At 53.8% G+C, this 19,959-nt stretch overlaps 1 protein-coding gene across 12 annotated transcripts in view; it reads left to right on the plus strand.

The window, feature by feature from the left end:
* The window catches only part of MPRIP (myosin phosphatase Rho interacting protein), a 77,084-nt gene that overhangs the window by 12,951 nt on the left and 44,174 nt on the right, over positions 1-19,959 (plus strand). For all 12 annotated transcript variants that reach the window (XM_030284776.4, XM_030284780.4, XM_002188689.7 and 9 more), the window contains exons 3-4: positions 234-299; positions 18,033-18,184. In XM_030284776.4, coding sequence (XP_030140636.4) covers positions 234-299; positions 18,033-18,184 — 218 coding nt within the window. The remainder of the gene's footprint in view (positions 1-233; positions 300-18,032; positions 18,185-19,959) is intronic.

Raw genomic sequence — 19,959 nt, forward strand, 5'->3', positions numbered from 1 at the left:
TATTAGGAAAAGGTTCTTCCCCAGAGGGTGGTCAGGCACTGAACAGGCTCCCCAGGGAATGGTGAAGGCCCCAAGGCTGCCAGAGCTCAAGGCAGTCAGCATTGGGCAATGTGAACTGGTGCACACAGACCTTTGTCAGAGCCCTGCCAGCTGATGTGCAGCTCCAGTGCTCCCAGCAAGGCCCAGGGGCTGGTGGGCACTGCCATGACCCACCTCGATGTCTTCTCTTGCAGAAATGGCAGCGTCGATTCTTCATCCTCTACGAGCACGGGCTGCTGCGCTATGCCCTCGACGAGATGGTGAGTGCTGCCCAGCTGTGCCCAGGCTCTGGGGATCAGCTGGGTTATCTGCTGCCCTTGGAGTGCTCTGCCAAGCTGGAGGAGAGTTGTGCTCACTGGGTCTGACTCTGTGCCAGGCTGGGTTTGTGTGGGAGCTCAGTGGATGCTCTGCAGAGGATGGGTGGATGTTTCGGAGGCGTGCGAGTCCCGCCTGGCATGGGATTCACCAGTTGCTGACAGATCCTACGCTGGCAGGGAGTGCTAGAGGGGGTCCCCTAGGTCATTTCCCCACCTTTTTGCCCAGTTTCCCGGTGCCAGCTGGGTTTTGGTTGTTGTGAATCACCTTGGCAGTGTCCGAGAAGGAGCCCTGCCTAGCAATGTCCGTGGAAAGTAGGTCAGCTGGAACGCCTTCCCACCGCCTGCCCGCCCTGAGACTGCAGCTTGTCAGCAGCACTGTTCCCATCAGCAAAAGGGGATCAAAGGAAGGGAAACCCACTCACTGTGAGCTGCAGAGTGGGACTGACAGAGTAGGTCAGTCCCAGGAGCACCCAGGACTGCTGATCTCACCTGCTGGCTACAGGAAGCCCACGGGAGGGTGCCCAAGGCTGAGCAGGACAGCACAGTGGACACCCCATGTGCTGGGATCTGCCTGGGCAGGAGGCTCAGGAAGCCAGCTGGAGAGAGCACACCTGTGGGACAGGGACACATAGGGACCTGTGTCTGTGGCAGGGAGGCTCCCTGCGAGGTCAGTGTGCCTTGGTCCTCCTCCAGTACCTTCTGTGAGGGTACAGTGGAATGAGGAGGCACGGCGAGTGTGGCTCAGATTTCATGCTGTGTTTGTTTGTATTTTTACTTGGGGTTGGTCCAAGTGCCCTAAATAATTTAAATGTCTTGGGTAGGAGCAGTGGAGGCTTTAATATATTTTCAGTGTCAGCAATCTGGCTCTGAACTGGGCTGGTGTTTCCTGTCCTACACTGACAGGAGGGTGCTTTGTGTCTGGGTGGAGTAGGGAGATGCCCCAGTCTGAGGGTAGAGGTGCAGGAATGCTGAGAAACACAATCTGGATTTTTTTTTTTGCTGTTTTGCGTCCTGAGGAGGTTGACCTGCCCCAGGTTCTGCTGCATCTGGACAGCAGCAGACAGGCAGTGCCCCAGTCCTGTGCCACAGGGGCCAGAGAGCACCTAGAGGACAGCAGGAGCATCCCACAGTTCTCCAGGCACCTGTTGGGCTTTTTCCTCTTGAGAAGGGGAAAAAGTGGAAAAATACAAACAAAAATGGATGTGCAGCATGGGATGGTGTCCTGGGCAGTGTGACAGCACTGTGCTGGCTCCTGGACTCACTGGCCCATGGCCACTTGTGGTGTGATGGATCCCAGGAGGGTCTGATGCAACAGGAGACCTCCCAGGCAGAGGCAGGCTGGGATTGAATGGCACCGCTTGGACCTTTCAGACATGAATTTTGTGGGTTTGGCAATTTCTGCTCTTATTAAAAGTGGAATTGGAGGGAGGAGTGAGCCTGAGTGGGGAGTCCTGGACTGGTGATGCTGGTGGAGACATTCCTGTGCCTGGCCAGGGAGGTTCTGCCTCTGGCTCCCAGCAGGTTGGAGGGCAGTGGGGTGTGGAGGGGCAGCTCAAAGCACAAGCCAAGGTTGAGGAGACCTCAGGGAGTGCCCAGAGATGTTGGTGCTGTGGTAACTCAGACTCCATGTAATGGGGCAGCACTGGGCCCAGGGAACCTTTGGCCATGGGATGGGTAAAGTTTGGTGTTGGATTGGAGCATTTTGTGCATGGAAAGTGGGGCAAGCAGGCAGCAGCTGTCCTGCTTGTCCTGTTCTCTCCTGAGACCTGCCCAGGTATATCCCAGAGCTGATCCTGAGTCTGTGCTCCTGCTTGGTCACCTTCTTTCTGTGTGTCAGTTGTTCTGTCTGTCCTTGCTCTGCCATAGTTCCAGTCTGAAAGCAGAGTGAGTTCTGCATGATGGCTGTGATGGGGAGAATTTGCACAGGCTCTGGACCTTCATCCCCTCGGACCAGGCTGAGCTGCCAGACTCTCCCTGGGGTCTCCCTCTTTAAACCTGGGCGCAGTTGGTGGCGCCCAGATCCAGCCTGGCCACTGGGAATGCCCAGGAGATTCCATCTCCTTCCCCTCTTGCAGGGATCATGCCAGCAGCTGTTCCCAGCTCTGCTGAGCCCTGGCTAAGCTGAGCCTGCTCAGACGTGCAGAAATTCCTGCCTCCCGACTCTGGGTGGATGTGGAGGTTGTGTGATCACTTGGGGATGCCTTCCCATCCTGAACATCCATGATTGCACCCTGATGGTGCTGTTTGATAAACCTTCATGCTGGGGTTGATGATGACAAGGGCTGATGCTTCTTTACAGCAGCTGGAGGATAACAAAACCACTCTTACTGAGGGAAAGCAGGAAAAAACAGGTTTGGGATTGAGCTGCTGTGTTGTGAGTGTCCAAGGACAAGTTTCAGTTCTCCTGGTAAAACACCCTGTGGTCTCCAGTGAAACCACTGCTGTGAGAGAGCAGCCTGGCACTGCGGTGCTGGGGCTGCCTGGGAGGTTTGGTTGGGATATGGGAGCTGCCACAAGAACAGTGCTGGGCTCAGGGGCCAGAGCCAGTGAGTGGCAAGTGTAGAGCTTTTGCCTGCTTTTGTTTTGATTGCTGCCATCTATAATTGGCGGCCGAGGTCTCTATAAATAGAGCCCGCCTGCGTGGGAATGGAGAGGCAGGAGGGGCTCTGTGGGGATGGAGAGCGCTGCCCTGTCCCTCCCTGGGCCTGCAGGTGGCCTGTGGCCTCAAGCACTGCCTGGGGATGGATCCAGCCCCATGGCTGGGGCAGGTCAGAGGGGTGGGTCTGGATCTCCAGGCCAGCTTCTTAATGAATCACTGCATGTCCAAGCCAGGCCTTGTCTCTGTGCCTCAGTTTACCCCTGTGCCATTTCTCTTGAGCTGGGATTTATACTAGGTTAGCATTTTGCACCTCCCTGGGGGTATTCTCATGTCACATCAGGCTTCCTTTTGGTACTGAGACTATTAATTTAGAGGCTTTTTGCTTTGTGCATATGCTGGTTTGAAAAGAGGACAAAATGCAGGCTTGTCTGGGAGCATCTCAAACTTGCTGGTGCTGTGTATGAGAGGCAAGGTGAGAGCATCTTCTGGTTGGGCTCTTCCAACTTCTCTGCAGGGATTCAGGAGGAGCATCCCTGGGCATGACATACCCATTTTGCAACTAACTGACCTCAGTCTGTGTCTGGCACTTCCCAGCTTGATGAAATATGTGAGCCCTGTCTCTACCCTTCCTGTTACTTGCTGGAGTCAAATTGCTTTGTGAAACTGGGAAGGGATCTAGGAGGATGCTTGAATCAGTAGTCAGCCATCTCAGTACCAGAGTTTGCTGGGGTTGGATGGTTGTGTCCTCAGCAGTGGTGTTGCAGACCCTTCCCAAGCTCACAGCAGGGTGGTCCTGCTCCTAAATCAGGAACTCAGATGGATCCTAATGTCATTAACCTCAGTACAATGGAGCAGACATCCCTGTGATGGCAGGGAGGGAGGACAAGAGGGAGCTGGGAGCTGATGGGACCGGGTGAGATGAGGAGCGAGGCCAGCCTGGCATCTGGGAATGGTTAGGGAGCGCTGGGACCCCTGGGCTGGGTGTATAAATAGGAGAAGGGAGGCCAGCTCAGAGGTGGGAGGTCTGGCACTACACAGCAGGGCTGTGGGGTCACATCTGGAGACCTGCTCAGCCCCAGGCCCCATTCCTGGCCACAGAAATCTAAGGAACTGATAAACAGGTAAAAAAGGAGAATGGTGCAAACATTGGTGGCAGCTGGAGGGGGATCAGAGGAAGGGATGTGTGCTTGCTGATGCTGTGATCCACGGACCTGTGTGATTATTGTTTCCTAATTCATCCCCCTCCAAACACCTCTTTATTTGGAGGAAAGGGGCATTTTAAAATGTCACTGTCAGCAGAGCTGTGCTGCGTTGATTTTCATTGTAGTTACCTCCTTTGTCATCTGTATTGTTTTAAGAAGCCGAGAGCCTGTGTGTGTGTTTTTCCCCTCCTTTTTAGATCAAAGCAGTTTACTTCAGTTTTGGCACAGAATTGAAATTCATTGGCAGGGATTAAAAACGAACCTTAAACATCCTGGCCTCTCTGTCCTTACTTTTTCCACACGTTTTGCCATTTAAGTGTTTCCAAGCTCTCCCTGCCCCCTCCTCCGTGGGAGCACCAGGCTTTACAAACCCCATTCCCTTCATTCCCAGTGGTTCCCTGCCATGGACACAATTTTCCCAGTGCCTCTGTTTGCCAGATCAAGACTTTCAGTTTCTGTTTAGCATAAAAAGCTTTTGGCTTGAATCAAAGCATGTTTGAAATTTAAAGTAAGCAGAGACAGAAAGGCTGGGTGGGAGTGACTGCGTGAGGCTCAGACAGTGACAAGGACCCCCCATCCCAGTTTTTTTCCAAGAGTGGATGTAGTCAAGTGAGGGTGGACAATAAGCTGTGAGATTTTATGTGGGATGTTTGGTGTGTATCTCATAGATGATGCAGTAGAAATAAGGAAATGGTGGGAAAATTGGGAAGCAGAGATCCTTTCTCCTTCAGGAAAGCTGGGCAGGAAAGGGGCACCTGAAATCAGGGTGCAAAGGAGAGAGGACAAACTACATTCTTGTGTCTGCTCTAGAGGAGATGCAGAGACAGCAGAAGTCTGATGTGCTGATGACTCTGAACAGAGCTCAGAGATCTTTGATGAATTTGTTGTGTTTAATTTTCAATACTGATTTGGGTGAAGAAAGTCTGTGAACCTACAGGGAGCCCTGGGGACTCATTCCCCAGGACATTGCTGAAGTCAGGACCAAGGAGCCTTGAAGGGGTGAGAGGAGGATACACAAATCTTCATTTGTGGTTTTATATTAATCTCGGTCTTGATGCTGATGCAAGTGTCATTACTGGGCTTGGGTATGGGGATCCCATAATGGTGACTTTAGGTGTTCATGTCTTCCCATTTCTTTCTGCTCCAAATGTCTAGCCCCAGTTGCTGTGGGAGGTGGGTCCTGCTGTCAGGACACCCGTGGGCTCCTCTAGGAATGGTTCCCTACATTTGCTGAGCCCTCTTCTGGTTTATGTCTTTTAGTTTGGCTTAGTGTGTTTAGGAAGGTAAACCTGCTGAGTTGCAGAAGGAGAATTTGGGAGGGGGCTGAGGGAACAGGAAGCTCTTCTCCAGGGATGGCTCCATCACGAGTCCTGGCAACTGACTATGGCTAAGGACCATCACAGGGGCCCCAAAAGTGCCTGGGTTTGTTGTGAGCTTTGGAGGACACTGTTGGCCACATCCAAGCCCCCCAAGAAGCACATTTCGTGGCTGCAGGACCCTCTCGGGAGAGGCCCCGGTGCAAAACAATCCGTGGTGGGAGGTTTGGAAGTTAACAGGCAGAAAGAGGATGAAAGTGGAGTTGAAAGCTCCATGCAGCCAGTGACCTCCTAACACAAGCTGCTTTGATGACCTGGCCCAGGTGCTTCCTTCCTGGAAACAACACAACCCCTATTGTCTTCTGCAGGGCGAGCCGCAAAGCTGGAATTGCTCTTAGGCTCAGCAGCAAGGACAGGTTCAAGTGGCTCCATCCTTCTGCTTTTTCCCTGCTCCTCGTCCCTCGGGACCTAGCAAAGACGTTTCTGTAGAAGACGTGTGCCAGAGCAGCGAGGGAAGTGAGCTGGAGTTTAGATTGCATTTATCTTGTTCGTGGGGGGGCAGAGTGAAACAGGCACTTGCAGCAGCTGGAGTTCCTTTGTGACTCCTGGACCTGTGGATTCCAGCCTGGCTGTGGGCTCTTGGTGAAGGAAAAAATTTATCTACTGGAAAAGGTTAACGTGGAAATCAAGCCCTGATGGCATTTAGGAGGGAAGATGTCAGGGCTGGCAGTGAAATGACACAGCTAAGGCTGAGCAGTTACCCTCGCATGGGCCCCCCAGGCAGCAGTGGGTGCCTGATCCCAGCTCTTTCCAAGCCAGGGCAGTGCTGGGCTCCCAGGCATCCCCCAGTTCCTGGGTGGCCATGTCAATCCACACGTGAATGACCAAACCACCCAAGGAACCAACAGAAACACCATTTTTTCGCCCTGCTGTTGCTTGGTGCTGGGGAGGGGATGTGAAATGAGTTGCCTGCAAAACAACCGTGAGCCCACCAGCTGCAGCCATGTGGTGGGGTTGGGGTTGGATTTAATTTTTTCCACCATATCAGGTTGCTGAGGACCACCAGCGGGCTGTGGGCTACAGGTTGGGTGAAGCTGGGTAATAGCATCCCTTTCCCTGCCCCTAGAAGAAGCAGCATCCCAGCAGCTGGACATCCCTCTTCCCATTGAGGATCATGAGGTATCCTGGCACTGACTGGTGGGATTCAGTTGCTGCAAACCCCTCAGTGACAGCTCAGAGAGGAGGACGAGGACATGAATGGAACAAGGCAACAAAGCTGCTCCAAAAATCAAAGCGCGTTCCCCCTTTTTTTTTCCCGGCAGAGATCCTGCATTCATTGATTGTTGACATGACATATGTGGGTTGGAGAAAGGCAGCGGCAGCTTCTGGCAGGGGAGGAAGGGGCTGGGGGGGCCGGAGGGGTTCTGCAAGCCGAGATGCTGATTACCAGGGGCAGCAAATAGCTTGCAGCTGCCTCTGCTCAACACGCTCTTTGTGGCGCTTGCAGCCACTCTTTGGACGCAGCTATTTTTAATTTCCCCAAGCGCGCACAAAGCAAAGGGGGTGGGCGATGCCGCTGGCGTCCCCCCTTCCTGCCCCCCACTCCCACCCCTTTCCCAGCCAGCCCTGCGCTTCCCAGCTTCCTCCCACCCTCCGGGGAATGTGGGGAGCTGCACTCCCTCTTTTTTGGTGGGGTTTTTTTTTGGATATTTTTTTTTTTTTTGGGAGCCGGCCTTGGCTTGCCCCCCCACCCTGCGCCAGTGTGTGCGGGGAGCTGGGAAAATGCAGAAATAAATAAATACGCAATTAGGCAGGCGTCCAGCCGTGCAGGGGGGCGTGCTGCAAAAAGAGACTCCGGCCAAATTTTGGAATGCCTGAGAAAGCGGCTGGAGCCGTGGGCGAGTGCGGGGTTGTGGGCTTCCCACCGCCGGACAAGGGGCGGCTGCGACCCCCGAGGAGGAGGAGGGGGAGGAGGAGGAGGGAGGGTGGCAGCTCCCAGCCTTGCTCTTGGAGGGCTTTCCCCCACTGGCATCTCACTGAGTGCAGGACAAGGCGTGTTTGTGCTGGAGCATGGTGAGAACGAGGGGTCTCACCTTGCTGTTGCCTTGGCTCAGGAGTGATTTTTCCACCAAAAGCCAAGTTGTGCCCTCTGTTCAAGCAGCAACACAGTTCAGGGTTAATAAATTACTTATTTGCGATCTTTGTTTCTCTGTTAGGTAAGCATTGGTGAATATGATATTTCTGCTTTATCCCAGGCATGAATTATTCATCAGGGTTTGGAGGCTGTAAAAGGGACGTCAGGTTAAAACTTGCGTGGAGGCAAGCTGAGGTCTTCAGTGAGGTTTTGTAAACAGCTTTTCTCAGGGTTACCAAGTGCAGGGTTTTTGCAGGAGTCTTCCCCCTTTTGTCTGTGCTGCTTTAAGGCATTTCTGGTGAAAAATGAGAATTTCCAGGCGGATGTGATTATTGGTCTTGCTCATTTACTTACCATGGGCTGCAAGATACAAAAGTAGAAAAAAAATGCAATCAAAATAGTGTTTTTCCTTTATGGTGAAGCAGGTAGCAGCATGTGAATGTGCTCTTGGTAATATATATTTTGTAAGATTTTATTTTGCCCTGTTTCTTCAAAGCTGCAGAGGAGGCTCTTTCCTGCAGTCACTGAAATCTGACTGCAAGGAGGTAACGAGATGAAACAGCCAGACAGCTTTGCTGAAAATTGAAATTACCATAGGTAAATCATGTGTGCGGCAACTTTGCTTACCCTTCACCTCCTTCCTGCAGGATCCGATCCAGGAGCTGGTTTGTGGGAGTGTGTTAACAGCCTTGTGCTCTGCTCCCACAGGCAGCACAGCTCCTCTTGTGCTGCTGCAGGAGAGAGGTGCTGCATGTGGAGCCTGGAGTGCTCCAGGAGCTGGGGAAAGCAGGGAAGGTCCCACCTTCCATGGAGGGTTTCTCCCCCCTGTGTTTTCCTTGCATGTACCCCACGGCCATGCCACGTGTCTGCTGCCATGGCACCCCTTGCCATGGGGCTGCAGGGTGGAAATCCTTCCCTGTGAGGGTGGGGAGACCCTGGCACAGGTTGCCCAGAGAAGCTGAGGCTGCTCCATCCCTGGAAGTGTTCAAGTTGGGTTGGGTGGGGCTTGGAGCAACCTGGTCTAGTGGAGGGTGTCCCTGCCCATGGCAGGGGGTTGGAACTAGATGAACCTTCCAGTCCAAACCATTCTGGGATTCTGTGGCATGATCCTGGGGGTCTTGGCTCTTGCACCCCCCAGGCCTTGGGTGCTGGGGCTCCAGGTGCTGTAGCTGTGGCTCTCTATGATTTTATGGCCAAACAGAGCCCTGGGAAACTGCAGTGAGGCCATGGGCTGCTGTCCCATGGTGACCCATGGTTGTCCTCTCTCTCCCAGTTCCCTTCGCTGTGGGTGACTGGTCCTTGGGCAGAGGGGACAGGAACACAGCGTGGTTTTAGAAGTGTCCCAGCAGCATCCTGAGCTCATATGGGGTTTCCACCTGTTGTGATGGTGTGACTGGAGAGGAAGGTGGGGTTTTGGAGCACACCCAGCCTTGGCCCTTTCCTCCACATTTCATCAGCCCTGTTGAGATCGCATCAATAAAGTCACAGGGATCACCAGGGAGCTGGGGAGCTACTGGGATATAATTAGGGTTTTGGTTCACTTTCCTGGCTGCTTTCCCATTAGGGGGAGGGACAGCAGGGATTATGGATGGAGCAGATGTGCGGAGGGAGGGGATGCTTGGCTTTCATGGGTGGTTAATGCCATGTACAGGCCAGTACTGGGGGATGTGAAGTCTGTCATCCCAGGCGTGGGCCATGGAGAAACCTCTTGTGCTCATCCCCCTCACAATGCACTAGCCCCAGATTGTCCCCTCTGCAGGGATTGCACAGCTGCTCCCAAAGGAGGGGTTGGGAGCAGCACACGGCTGTGAGCTCCCTCCTCTCCCTGTACTCCTCTACAGGTGCCAGATGTGAGCAGCAGGTTTAGGGAGAAAATGCTGCTACCCTAGGACAGCAGCCTTATGTGTTAGTCATGAATTTATCCTGGGCATTTAAAGCACTTTTTACCCTAGGTGCCACTTGCCTTTGAACCTGGTGGTGCCTGCCTGGCCAGAACAGCTCTTTGCTATCATTTCAGTGCCTCCACTACGTCATGCCTGTGGCAGCCAAGCCCAGCTCAAGCTGCTGCTGGGTGGTCTCCGTGCCCCACAACAGTCGTGTGTGCCTGTTGGGAACTCTTCTCCTTGGAACTGTCCAGAAGGCTCACATTTTGTACCATTTGGTGGGATGGCCAATGGTCAAAGTTTGGAAAACTCTCTCCAGCCGTCACCTCGGCTTTTGGGAAGGTCTGCAGCGTCCAAACTGGTCTGGAAGTTGCTGGAATCAACGCAGAGTGGGTGTGGGGTTTTCTGTAGGGGTGTGGGGTGCAGGATGTGGCTGCTGCTTGGTTAGCCAAGCCAATCTCTTCAGCTTGGGTCAGCCCTCACACCTCCAGCTGCAGACCCCAAGTGCCCTGGGAGCCCAGTCTGCTGGTATTCCCAGCCCAGCAGGAAGCTCTGCAAAGCTCATAAGAGCAGTGCTGGGGAATAATGAGATTTCCAGACTAATTTGGCCGGATTCAAGAACTTCCACTGAAGCATCTGCACCCGTGGGAGTTGCCCGAGCCTCTGGTGGATCTGGTGCTGCTGATCCCCAGGGCTGCCGTCTCCTCCTCTGCAGTTGTTGAGTGCCAGTACAAAACCCTGTATTGACAGTCCTGGGGAGGGAAGGTGGGATACCCCACCACGGTGGCTGCAGGGCCTGAAATTATCCAGAGCTCCAGACAATGGCTGTTGGAGCTGGCTCTTCGTGGCTGTGATGCTGCTGATGGCTTGGTCTGTCCCTGTGTCTTTGCACTGATTCCTCTGCTTGGTTGCATTTGCAGGAAAGACTGTGGGATGGTTGGGGAGGAGGAGGCCTGTCCCTCCTTTCCCTCTAAGCTGGAAGGGAGATGGGTTTACTTAGTGGGACATACAGGGATTTGATTGATCTAATTTTCTGCTTTCTTTGGATGACAATTACCTTGGTCATGTTCCCTCACCCCCATGAAGCAGAAATCCAGTTCCAGCTGTGGTAGAACAGGGCTGGCCATCATGGATAGAGGTCATCCTGCCTCAATCCAAGCTTTCTTACTGCTGAGCTGTGTCCAAAACTGGCATCACTGTGTGTATGGCCATCTTTGTGTGTGGGTGACCTTAGGGAGCTGTGGTTGCTGGTGTTTGGTGAAGCCCCTTGCTGCTGTGGAGGCTGTGAGCAGAGGTGGTGGTGAGCTCCTGCACATGTGTGCCTGGCACGCAGTGCAAGAACCACCTGGGACTCGTCTCCTACACCGAGGGGGTGGAGGATAAAGTTGACAAGGCCAATTTGGAGCAGTACAATTTAAAATTCAAGAATCAAGATGCAAATGAAGCCTGTTTTTCCTTCCCACCTCCAACCGACTGCAGTTCCCTCTCCAGGAAACTCCTGTCATGATCTCTGCACCAAGCTCTGGTCTGTCCGTGGTCTTGCTGGGTTTTCATCGGGCTGATTACCATGACAACTTGCTGGAAGGCTGCAGATATTTGCTTCCCCCTTGGCTGTTGTGCCTGTGCATCTGGGAGCAGGAAAGATGCCACGCTGGCAGCTGTGAGCAGATGGGGTCGGATCTGTTATCATGTATTCCTCCCACCCCCCTCCTTGGAGGGGAGGAGGACATTTTGCATTTTAAATGCATCTAAATCCCATAAAGCAAGAGGAAAGAGTAACTTTTGGGTTTGCAGAGCTGCAAGGTGGTGCCTTTGGCACTGCTGGACTGGCAAATGCCTGTGTGTTTCTGGGCTTCTGCTTTGGTCCCCAGAGAGTTGGGATAGGGCTTGAGCAGATGCTCCAAGCTCTTTGTACAACGTTTGGCTTTTACTTTGGTCTGCAAACAGCCGGGATGACAGCTCAGAGGAGCCTCTGGATGCCTCATCCTGGTGGGACCTTGCTGTCCTTCTCATCACAGTGCCAATGTTTTCTGCATCTCTTTCCCTCTTCCTCTCCAGCGGCACTGGAAGCAGAATGTGCGTATCCGTGGTGGCAGGCTTCCCTGAAAGGCTCCTGGATTTGTCCATGCTGCTGAGGACTAGAGGGCCAGACACCAGTGCTGAGGGAGGTTGAACCCACCTGGTGACCACCACAGGGTTTGCTGACTCTCCCTGCCCAGCACGGGTGGTTGTGCCAGGACTGGAGATGCTGTTCCCACCACGCACAGACCCCTCAGAGGCTGTTCAGCAGGAAAGAGGTTAACAGGAAGGAGGCAGGCTAGGCTCTGGCTGCCAGCTCCGACCCTGCTTTGGAGTGGGGAGCAGCTGGGAGCTGCAAGAGCAGTGCGAAAATAGCCTTATAAGGCCAAGACAAGCCTGCTCCAGCCTCCGCACAGCCCTGGCTGGGCTCGCTCCACTCCAGCACCCGCTCACCGGATGGGTGCCTGTGGGGATGGGGCTACAAATGGGATGTGTGGCCCCAGAGTTGCTGCCTGGGCACCCCTGGGATGGGTGCTGGCCATGCCTGGCTGAGGTGGCACTGGGTGGGAGATGAGCCCGAGGGTGCACCCAGCCAGTTCACAGGCAGCTCTCGGCCTCGCTCAGTGTTTAGACTCGCTGTCTGTGGACATAAACACCAACTCTGCTTGAAAGCGACCTCTGGCTGAACTCTCCTGCCCAGCCCCTGCACTTCACCCCCTTCTCAAACTGCTCCCCAAGGAAGAAAATTCCATCCCGCTGGCAAAAGGGGAGCTGATGTTGTTTTATGTCCTGGTGGAGGCTCAGGAGGGCTCTTCAGAGGCTGGCATGCAGGGACAGGTGTGTGTGGCACTTGCCAACCCATCCCACCTCCTTGGGGTGGGTGACCTGGGGTTATGGGGAATTCCTTTAGCAAAACAAATCTCAGGAGTTGGCTGTTGGCACCTGTGATGTACAAGCCAGGGTCAACAGTAGTGAAATCTGTGGGGCTGGGGCAAGTGGCTTTTGTGGCATTTATCCATCTGGGGGATATTCTGCATTGCTGGCTGCACACCAGGGCAAGTGTCCCATCCCCTTCTTGTGCTGGCACAGGTTTGTTGCCAGTACAGAGTCACACTGGCCGGTGCCAAGGCCACGTCTGCGGAGCCCTGTTTGGTGCCTCTGTCTGTGAAAGGGGACAATGGCTTCTGGTAGGCTGGTGAGTCCAGGCAGTGGTGACATCTGAGAGCATCTTCCCCTGTTTCTTGCACAGGGGCACAAGGTGTGAGTACTGAGGTGCATGTGTTGCTTGATACCTCCCTGTGGACGTGGCACCTGAGGATGTTGTTTGATGTTGAACATAGTGGTGGTGCTGGGTTGATGGTTGGACTGGATGATCTTAAAGGTCTTTTCCAGCTTTTATGATTCTATGATTCCCCTGCCAGTGGTAAAAACCTGTTTTTCCATTGCCTGGTATATGGCTGGAGGTTTCTCAGGGGCTTTCACCCAGCAATAGGTGCTGATGCAGGAAGTTTGCAGGTGAGAAAGCTGTGCTCAGGTGGCTGAGAAAAGATACCTGCCTCTTGCTTGGATGGCACAGGGAAAGCAGAGCTGCCATGGAGATGTGAGAGCACAACTTTCTGCTGCCCTTCAATGAGTGACTCCTCCAGTCCATCCTTTTGCAGAGCCCACTGAGGGTGTTTTCAACCTCTTTGTCTAATTTAATAAATCCAGGATGCTCAGCCTGCCAGCCAATCTATAAATGTAATAAAATCTGCCCACCGCAGCGCTCTGGCCCTGCTGTGGCCCTATCGATAGCCTCGTGCCTGGTGGCAGGAAGCCCAAAAGGCTCATTAAAGCCCTGCTGCTGTGCCAGCCGTGCTCGCCTGGCGCCTGGGCAGCTCGGGGCAGGCTGAGCCAGCCCTGTGTGTGTGCACAGAGCATCCCCAGCTGGGGTTTGGGAGGTCTTGCCTCACCTTGCATGACTGAAAAGGTGGTAGCCAAGAGTGGGTCAGTCTCTTCTCACAGATAACAAGTGATAGGACAAGAGGAAACAGCCTTAAGTTGCTCCAGAGGAGTTTTAGATTGGATATTAGGAAAAATTTCTTTATTGAAAGAGTGGTCAAGCGTAGGAACAGGGTGCTCAGGGAAGTAGAGGAGTCACCATCCCTGGAAGTGTTCAAAAACACGTAGATGTGGTTCTTAGGGATGTGGTTTAGTGGAGGATCTGGCAGTGCTGTGGGTTAATGGTTGGAGGTGTTTCTATGATTCTGTAACTTTTCAAGGAGTTGGTGTTTTCTTCATGGCTTCAGGGTGGGAATGGTGGATGTGGCTCTGGGTTGGGCTCCCAGCACCGTGCCCGTGACAATGCGACAGTGAGGTCTTGCTCCCTTCTGTTTGCATCCTGCCTGCATCAGCTGAGCCCAGGCACTGGATGGGTGAAGCTTTTAGCAAACACAGGAGCTGCCTCTGCAGAGCACTCGGGAGTGCTGCGAGTGAGCAGCACAAGGCAGCCACCTTCATGAATATTTTAGCTGGGAGAATTAACATTTGTCAAGACACATTTATGGAGGCAGCGTGGATGTCTCTTCCCCAGGCACTGCAGGCTTGCTGCTGCTCCAGGGCAGTGCTGGGAGCCAGGGCAGAGCCTGCCAGATCCTGAGCCAGAGTGGGACAGCAGAGCTGTGATCTCCCCTGGGACAGCCAGGCCCTGGTGCCAAGGCAACCAGCCTGCCATGCAAGATAGACAAATGGTTGTGTTTTTTGTTTTTTTTTTTTCCTCTTCCCCTCCTGGTTCTTGGCAGAAAGTAAAATGTCCCTTTTGTTTGGTTTCCTCCTCCCCCTGCCCCATCGCCTTTCTTTAAAGGTTGTGTTCCAGATTTCATCAACCCACGTTGTGTAATAGCCCCGGATAACGGGCTGGGCATTGGCCATGTCCCATGGAGGCCGTGGCAGAGCCCCTCCTCGGGAGCTTGACCGTGGGGTTACCTGCTCTAAAACATCCTGTGTACAGCTCCTGAGCAAAGCTCTCTTGTATTTTGTATCAAGCTGCTATGATCCCCCTGTGTTAGAAATGACAGGAAAGTCCTTGGAAAAAAATTCAGAAATTTTAACATCAAAGTAATCCTGTTTTTCTACCTCAGATAATCCTGGTTTTCTACCTCAGCCCTGCAATGCCTTATGGAAATGAGAGACTTTGCAGATAAACCATTTTGATTTACAGCATCAGCTCCTGTACCTGATGTGTCATCACCTGTGAAGCATCCAGCACTGTGCAGGAGGATGCAGTAATGCCCTGCTTGGGATTTCTTCCTTCAAGCTTCTAAGAGGTCCCCATTCTTCCTTTCCCTCCTTTCCACTGCTGCTACAGTTGCTGAGCTCTGCATCCATCCAAAGATCCCTGCATCTCATCCAGAGGCTGCTGATGTTGTTGATGTGGAGATCCTGGCATGACTCATGGCCTGGGCACCCAGGGAGGGAGAGGAGGAGGAGGAAGAGGAGGAGGAGAGCAAGAGTGGCTTTGTGTGTTATGGAGAGGGACACTGTGAGCACGTGTGTATGTCAATAGGGATCTGTCACTCCAGAGGAAAGCAGCAACACAATTGTTTCTTGTCTCTGGTTCCTCTGCTGGTACTGGCAGCCTGAAGAGCTGTAGCTGCTCGTGTGATGCAAGTGCTCCTTTTCCTGTACTGGTGAGGGACAGGGACTGGTCAAGTGACTGGGTTGGAGGCACCTGGTGGCACTGGTGGCCTCAAGGAGAGCTGCTGGTGGTGGCCTTAATGGTGTCCTCTGCTTCCACAGAGGTACACCCTGCTGTGCTTCCACTCCTACCCCTAGTTAAATGACACACCCAGCCACCAGATCCAGTTCTGGGGTAGCTGTGGGCTCCATCCCATCAGCAGCAGCATGGGAGAGGGCAAAGGCAGGGCCAGCGCCCGGGGACAGGGCTGTCCCTCAGCTGGGGACTGGTGGCAGTCGGAGCTGAGGCTGAGCGTCCATTCCTGCCTCACCCAGACACGAAGCCACCCTGGGGTCTGATACTGGGTTCAGCCTTGTATCAAAGCATCTGCTCTTCCAAGGGCTGGTTGAAATCCCAGCCCTGTTGTTTTGGTGTCTCTGCCCTGCAACTGTTCTCTGCTTCTTCATTTATTTATTTATTTCCTTCCAACTGCTGGAGCCACACAGTCCTCCCCTGGCCAGGGACCAACTTTGCTCATCCTTCTCCAAGGTTCCCCAGCCTTGAGAAACCCTCCAGGCCAGAAACAGGTGCTCAGAGGTGAAGAAGGGGTCCGAGCCTTCCCTTTTTCCCTGGTGGAGTTTGTGTGCGTGCACACGATTTCCACCAGGCACCATTTGCATTTTGCTTCAGTTCAAAGTGCCTGTGCTGCCTCCAAGGAAGGAAACAAATGGTGTAAAGGAATTTACATCCCAAGCAAGTGAGGCTGCTGGTCTGTCAGGTTTCATCTGCTGCTGGGGGGTGTGGGGGGTGCAAGGGAGCAGCTGTGGGATGGAGGGTTCATCCCTGGGGCCACAGGTGGAAGAGGGTCATTCCCAGCTTTGTTCCCGGCTCTTTCCTGGTGTCCTGGCTCGGAGGTGCAGTGGTGGATGGAGACTCATGTGTCAGGCTGTGTAAGATGCCAGCATTCACCCTTCACAAGGAGGGCTGAGTGGCAAAACCACTTTGCAGGGCCAGCCCCCAAAACCGGCTCCTCTGCTCCCGGCACGCTTCGGTCAGGGCTGGGTGTGGGCAGCAGGAGCAGCCACCCTGCACTGCCATGGGCTTGGAGGGTGTTGGTTCTTCCTCTCCTCCTGTGCCAAATCCCTCTGGGGCTTTACAGGGAGTCAAGGGACTGAATGACCCAAGATCCCTCTGTGGGGCTCCCTCCCTCCTCCTCACCCCTGTCTTTGTTGAATTCCCTGGTGCAAAACTGCTCTGGGAGAGGAAGGAGGTTGGACCCAGACCTTACAGTCCTGGAGGCCTTGGCTGTGCCAGAGGCCAGCAAGACAAAAACTTTTCCAAGACTCCACTTGGAACAGGAGAAAGTTTTTCCGTTGGGTTTTTATAGCTCCCGGAAAGCGGGGTTTTATTTTTGTTGTCTAAGACAAAAAATCCTCTTAGGAGCTGACTACCCATGGTGGTGCAGGGCGGGAGGCTGGGCATGCGCCGTGCTGGGGGTCTGGGCTGGACTTTGCTTTCTCTCCCTCCATCCTGGGGGGTCTCTGGATGCTGATTTCCACCAGGAGAAGAGGAGGGTTTGGTATCTCTGATGTACAACTGGTCCCGTTCATGTACTCAGTGCTGCAGCACCTGTGATGGCTCCTACCACCCCTGGGCTGTCATAGGATGCCCCCACCCAGGGACACAGCTGCAGGGAAAACCTTTTTCCTTGGGAAAGGGATTATTTCCCACCACCCGCAGATGGCTAAACTGGGAGCTCTGGGAGACTGATCTGAATTTCTGGGTTTGTAGGCTGGGGCCATTGAGCTCTCTCCTGTCACCCTTTCTTTGCATGGCACAGGCTGCTTTTGGAGGGGTTTTGCTGGCAGGGGAGCTGGTTTCCATGGTAAAAACCTTAACAGCATCTGCCAGAAATCCGTCTCCTTGTTGGCCCGGCCATCTGGAGGGCACAAGGAGGCTTTAGCAGGGCAAGGAGGTGTTCACAGGCTGGTTTAGGTCCTCCTTTGATGCTGTTGGCAGCTCGGAGGGATATCTCCCTCAGTCATTTATGTCCCAGGTGCAGGTTTGCCCTGGGATGCTGGAAGGACCCCAGTGTCACCGAGCCTGGTGGGGGCAAGCAGGCTGGGGACATGGGAGCCATGGAGTTGCTCAGCAGGGAGGGCTGCAGGCACTGGGGACGGCTGGATATGCTGTAATCGGATGAGCCAGCGCTGCTCCAGATGGACCTGTCAGCTCTTGTCAGTGCTGACACCCCTCTGGATGTCCCTCAGTGTCCCCTTGGGCCACAGGGGCCACCACCTGCCCCACTTCACCAGGTCTCCTTGGAGCTATCAGGCTGAGAGGTGATACTGTTCAGAAAACCCACCAAGCAAGTTCCTTCCTTAGCAAACTCTTGTGTTTTTTTAAAAATTTAATGGGAAAAACTTGGTGCTTGTGTCTGTCTGTTTATCCCTGAGCCATCCTGTGCTGAGGACAGTGAGACCTTGCTGCTTTGCCGTCCCTGTCCCCAGGTGCCACCCCAGCAGCTACAGACCCAAAGCTGGCCACTTGGTGCCTTTCCTCGGTGTCCAGGTGCCACAACAAGGCAGCCACCCATCCCTAGATATTTGGCATAGGAGAAGCACCTCACTGGCAGCAGTGGACCAGACTGGTGTGGCAGGAGTTGTACTGGTTGGTCTGTGTCCCCAGACGTATGGCACAGAGCTTTGCTGTGCACTGGGCATGGCACACTGATGCATCTGGTTATCTGTGGGCAAAGCATCTTGGTGTGTAGGATCCTGGTGTCCTCCAGGAGAGGTTTTAGGGCTCAGCTCTGTGCTCCTCTACTCTTCTCTCCTTAATGTTTCTCCTTCCTCTTTTCCCTTGCAGCCGACCACCCTCCCGCAGGGCACCATCAACATGAACCAGTGCACAGACGTGGTGGATGGGGAGAGTCGGACAGGGCAGAAGTTTTCCTTGTGCATCCTGACGCCAGAGAAGGAGCATTTCATCCGGGCAGAGAACAAGGAGATCATCAGTGGGTGAGTGCAGAGCTGGGGCTGAGCCTCTCCCAGGTTCTTCCATTAGCCAGGAGGAAAAGGAAGGTGAACAGGACCGTGACCAAGGCTGGGTACTATGGCTGTGCATACCCAGGCTGATCTGGGTGCTGAGGTTCATGATGGGTGCTGTGGTGACCCCACAGTGCTTTTAGGGATCCCATCCCATTTTAGGCACCCAGCCCACTGGCGCAGGTCCCATAATTCTGGGGCTGGCATGTCCGACCCTGAGTGCCATACACCCTCTGGTTCTCATGCATCCCTGGGCAGATGTGGAATCCTGGAGTGGATGCTCCCCACCTCCCTGGTCCCAGGGGAGCATCTCACCTCCAAGGATGGTTACAATATCACAGGAATACAGTGGCTCAATGACACCGAAGATTAGACCACTAAAACAAGCAAATCGTGGTAAATTTCCCAACTCCAGCTGTTTGGGTGGTGACCTAGAAACATCCTTTTCCATCACTCAAATGCCAGCTGGGGTTGAAGCTGGTGCTGGTGAAGGTGCAAAGCCCTGGAGAGCTGAGTTGCCAGCATACAGTGACGGAGTGCGGCTGTACTGCTGCTCACCTTTCCCACATGGGCACTGCCCAGAGCTCAGTGCCTCCCTCCCAAAATTCGACATTTGAAATTCCAGCAGGAAGATTAAGGGATGAACACTTGCTCTTTCCCACTGTTCCCGAGGTGCAGCATCTCCTGCCTCCCCCAGCCCTGGCAGCAGCAGAGTCAGCACTTCCTGCTGAGATTTCTATTTCCAAACCTTATCTTCAGTTGAGACTCCCTTTGTTCTGTAAATACTTGTTGAAATAGACATTTTTCTACTAAGAATTCGTGATTTTGACCAGATGAGTGTTTTCATACATTGAAATTTCCCTGCCCTACTGAGACAAGAGAGCACAGGTGAACCTTGGGTTGGCAAACCTGTCCCCCCAGCCCCATTCACAGCAACATTTTGCAGTGGCTGTGGAGCTGGAATTCAGAGCCATGTGAGAATCACAGCACAGGGGAGTGAGCTCCTCTCCTCCCTGGCAGGAGCAGTGACTGTGCCCCAAACCATGGCCAGCCCCCATGGCCTGCTCTCTCCACCCTCTCCCCACGCTCCGCTTCCCAGCTCAGCCTTTGTTGCTGGTCCTGCCTGCCGTGGGAGGGAGAGGCATTGCGGAGTGAGGTGGGGCTGATTTATTGCTCATCAGCCCAGCGATGGGTTTTGAAGCAGTGCTTTTGCTCCTGACTGCAGGCATTAATCATCCCTGAGCAGTCCCACTCTGGGGCCGAGCCAGGCTGGTTTTGTTTGCAGTTGCAGCACAACAGGAAGATTTCCCTGGCTGGGGGAGAATTCATTTTACGTTCATTCTGTGCTTCTGGCGTTCATTGCTTAACCAAACCCCACTTGATGTTGTCGTCTCTGAACGCTTTACAGCAGCAGCGTGCAAAGCAGGGGGAGAAGGAAAGGGGAGCAGGGACATTTGAAGTGGGAATGTTTCCCAGTGGTCCAGGGATCCCTGTGGAGTTCTCAGAGATGCGGGGGCAGGTTGTCAGGCCACTGTGGGAGGACACAGGACTTCTCAATGCCGAGTTCATGCTGGTCTTCCTTGGACAAAAGCGCTTTGTCTGCAGTGTGCGGGTGTTGGCATCGCTCAAGGGGACGGTCCTGCTGGAGGCTCCGTCCCTCTCCACTGTCTTTCAAGATCCTTGAATCCCTGCCTCATGTCAGCCTTGGCTGTGGCCTCACTTTTGCAGAGAGCAGGGTTTGAGCCAAA

Source organism: Taeniopygia guttata, chromosome 14 (genome assembly GCF_048771995.1).
Source record: "Taeniopygia guttata chromosome 14, bTaeGut7.mat, whole genome shotgun sequence".
Taxonomy (NCBI): domain Eukaryota; kingdom Metazoa; phylum Chordata; class Aves; order Passeriformes; family Estrildidae; genus Taeniopygia; species Taeniopygia guttata.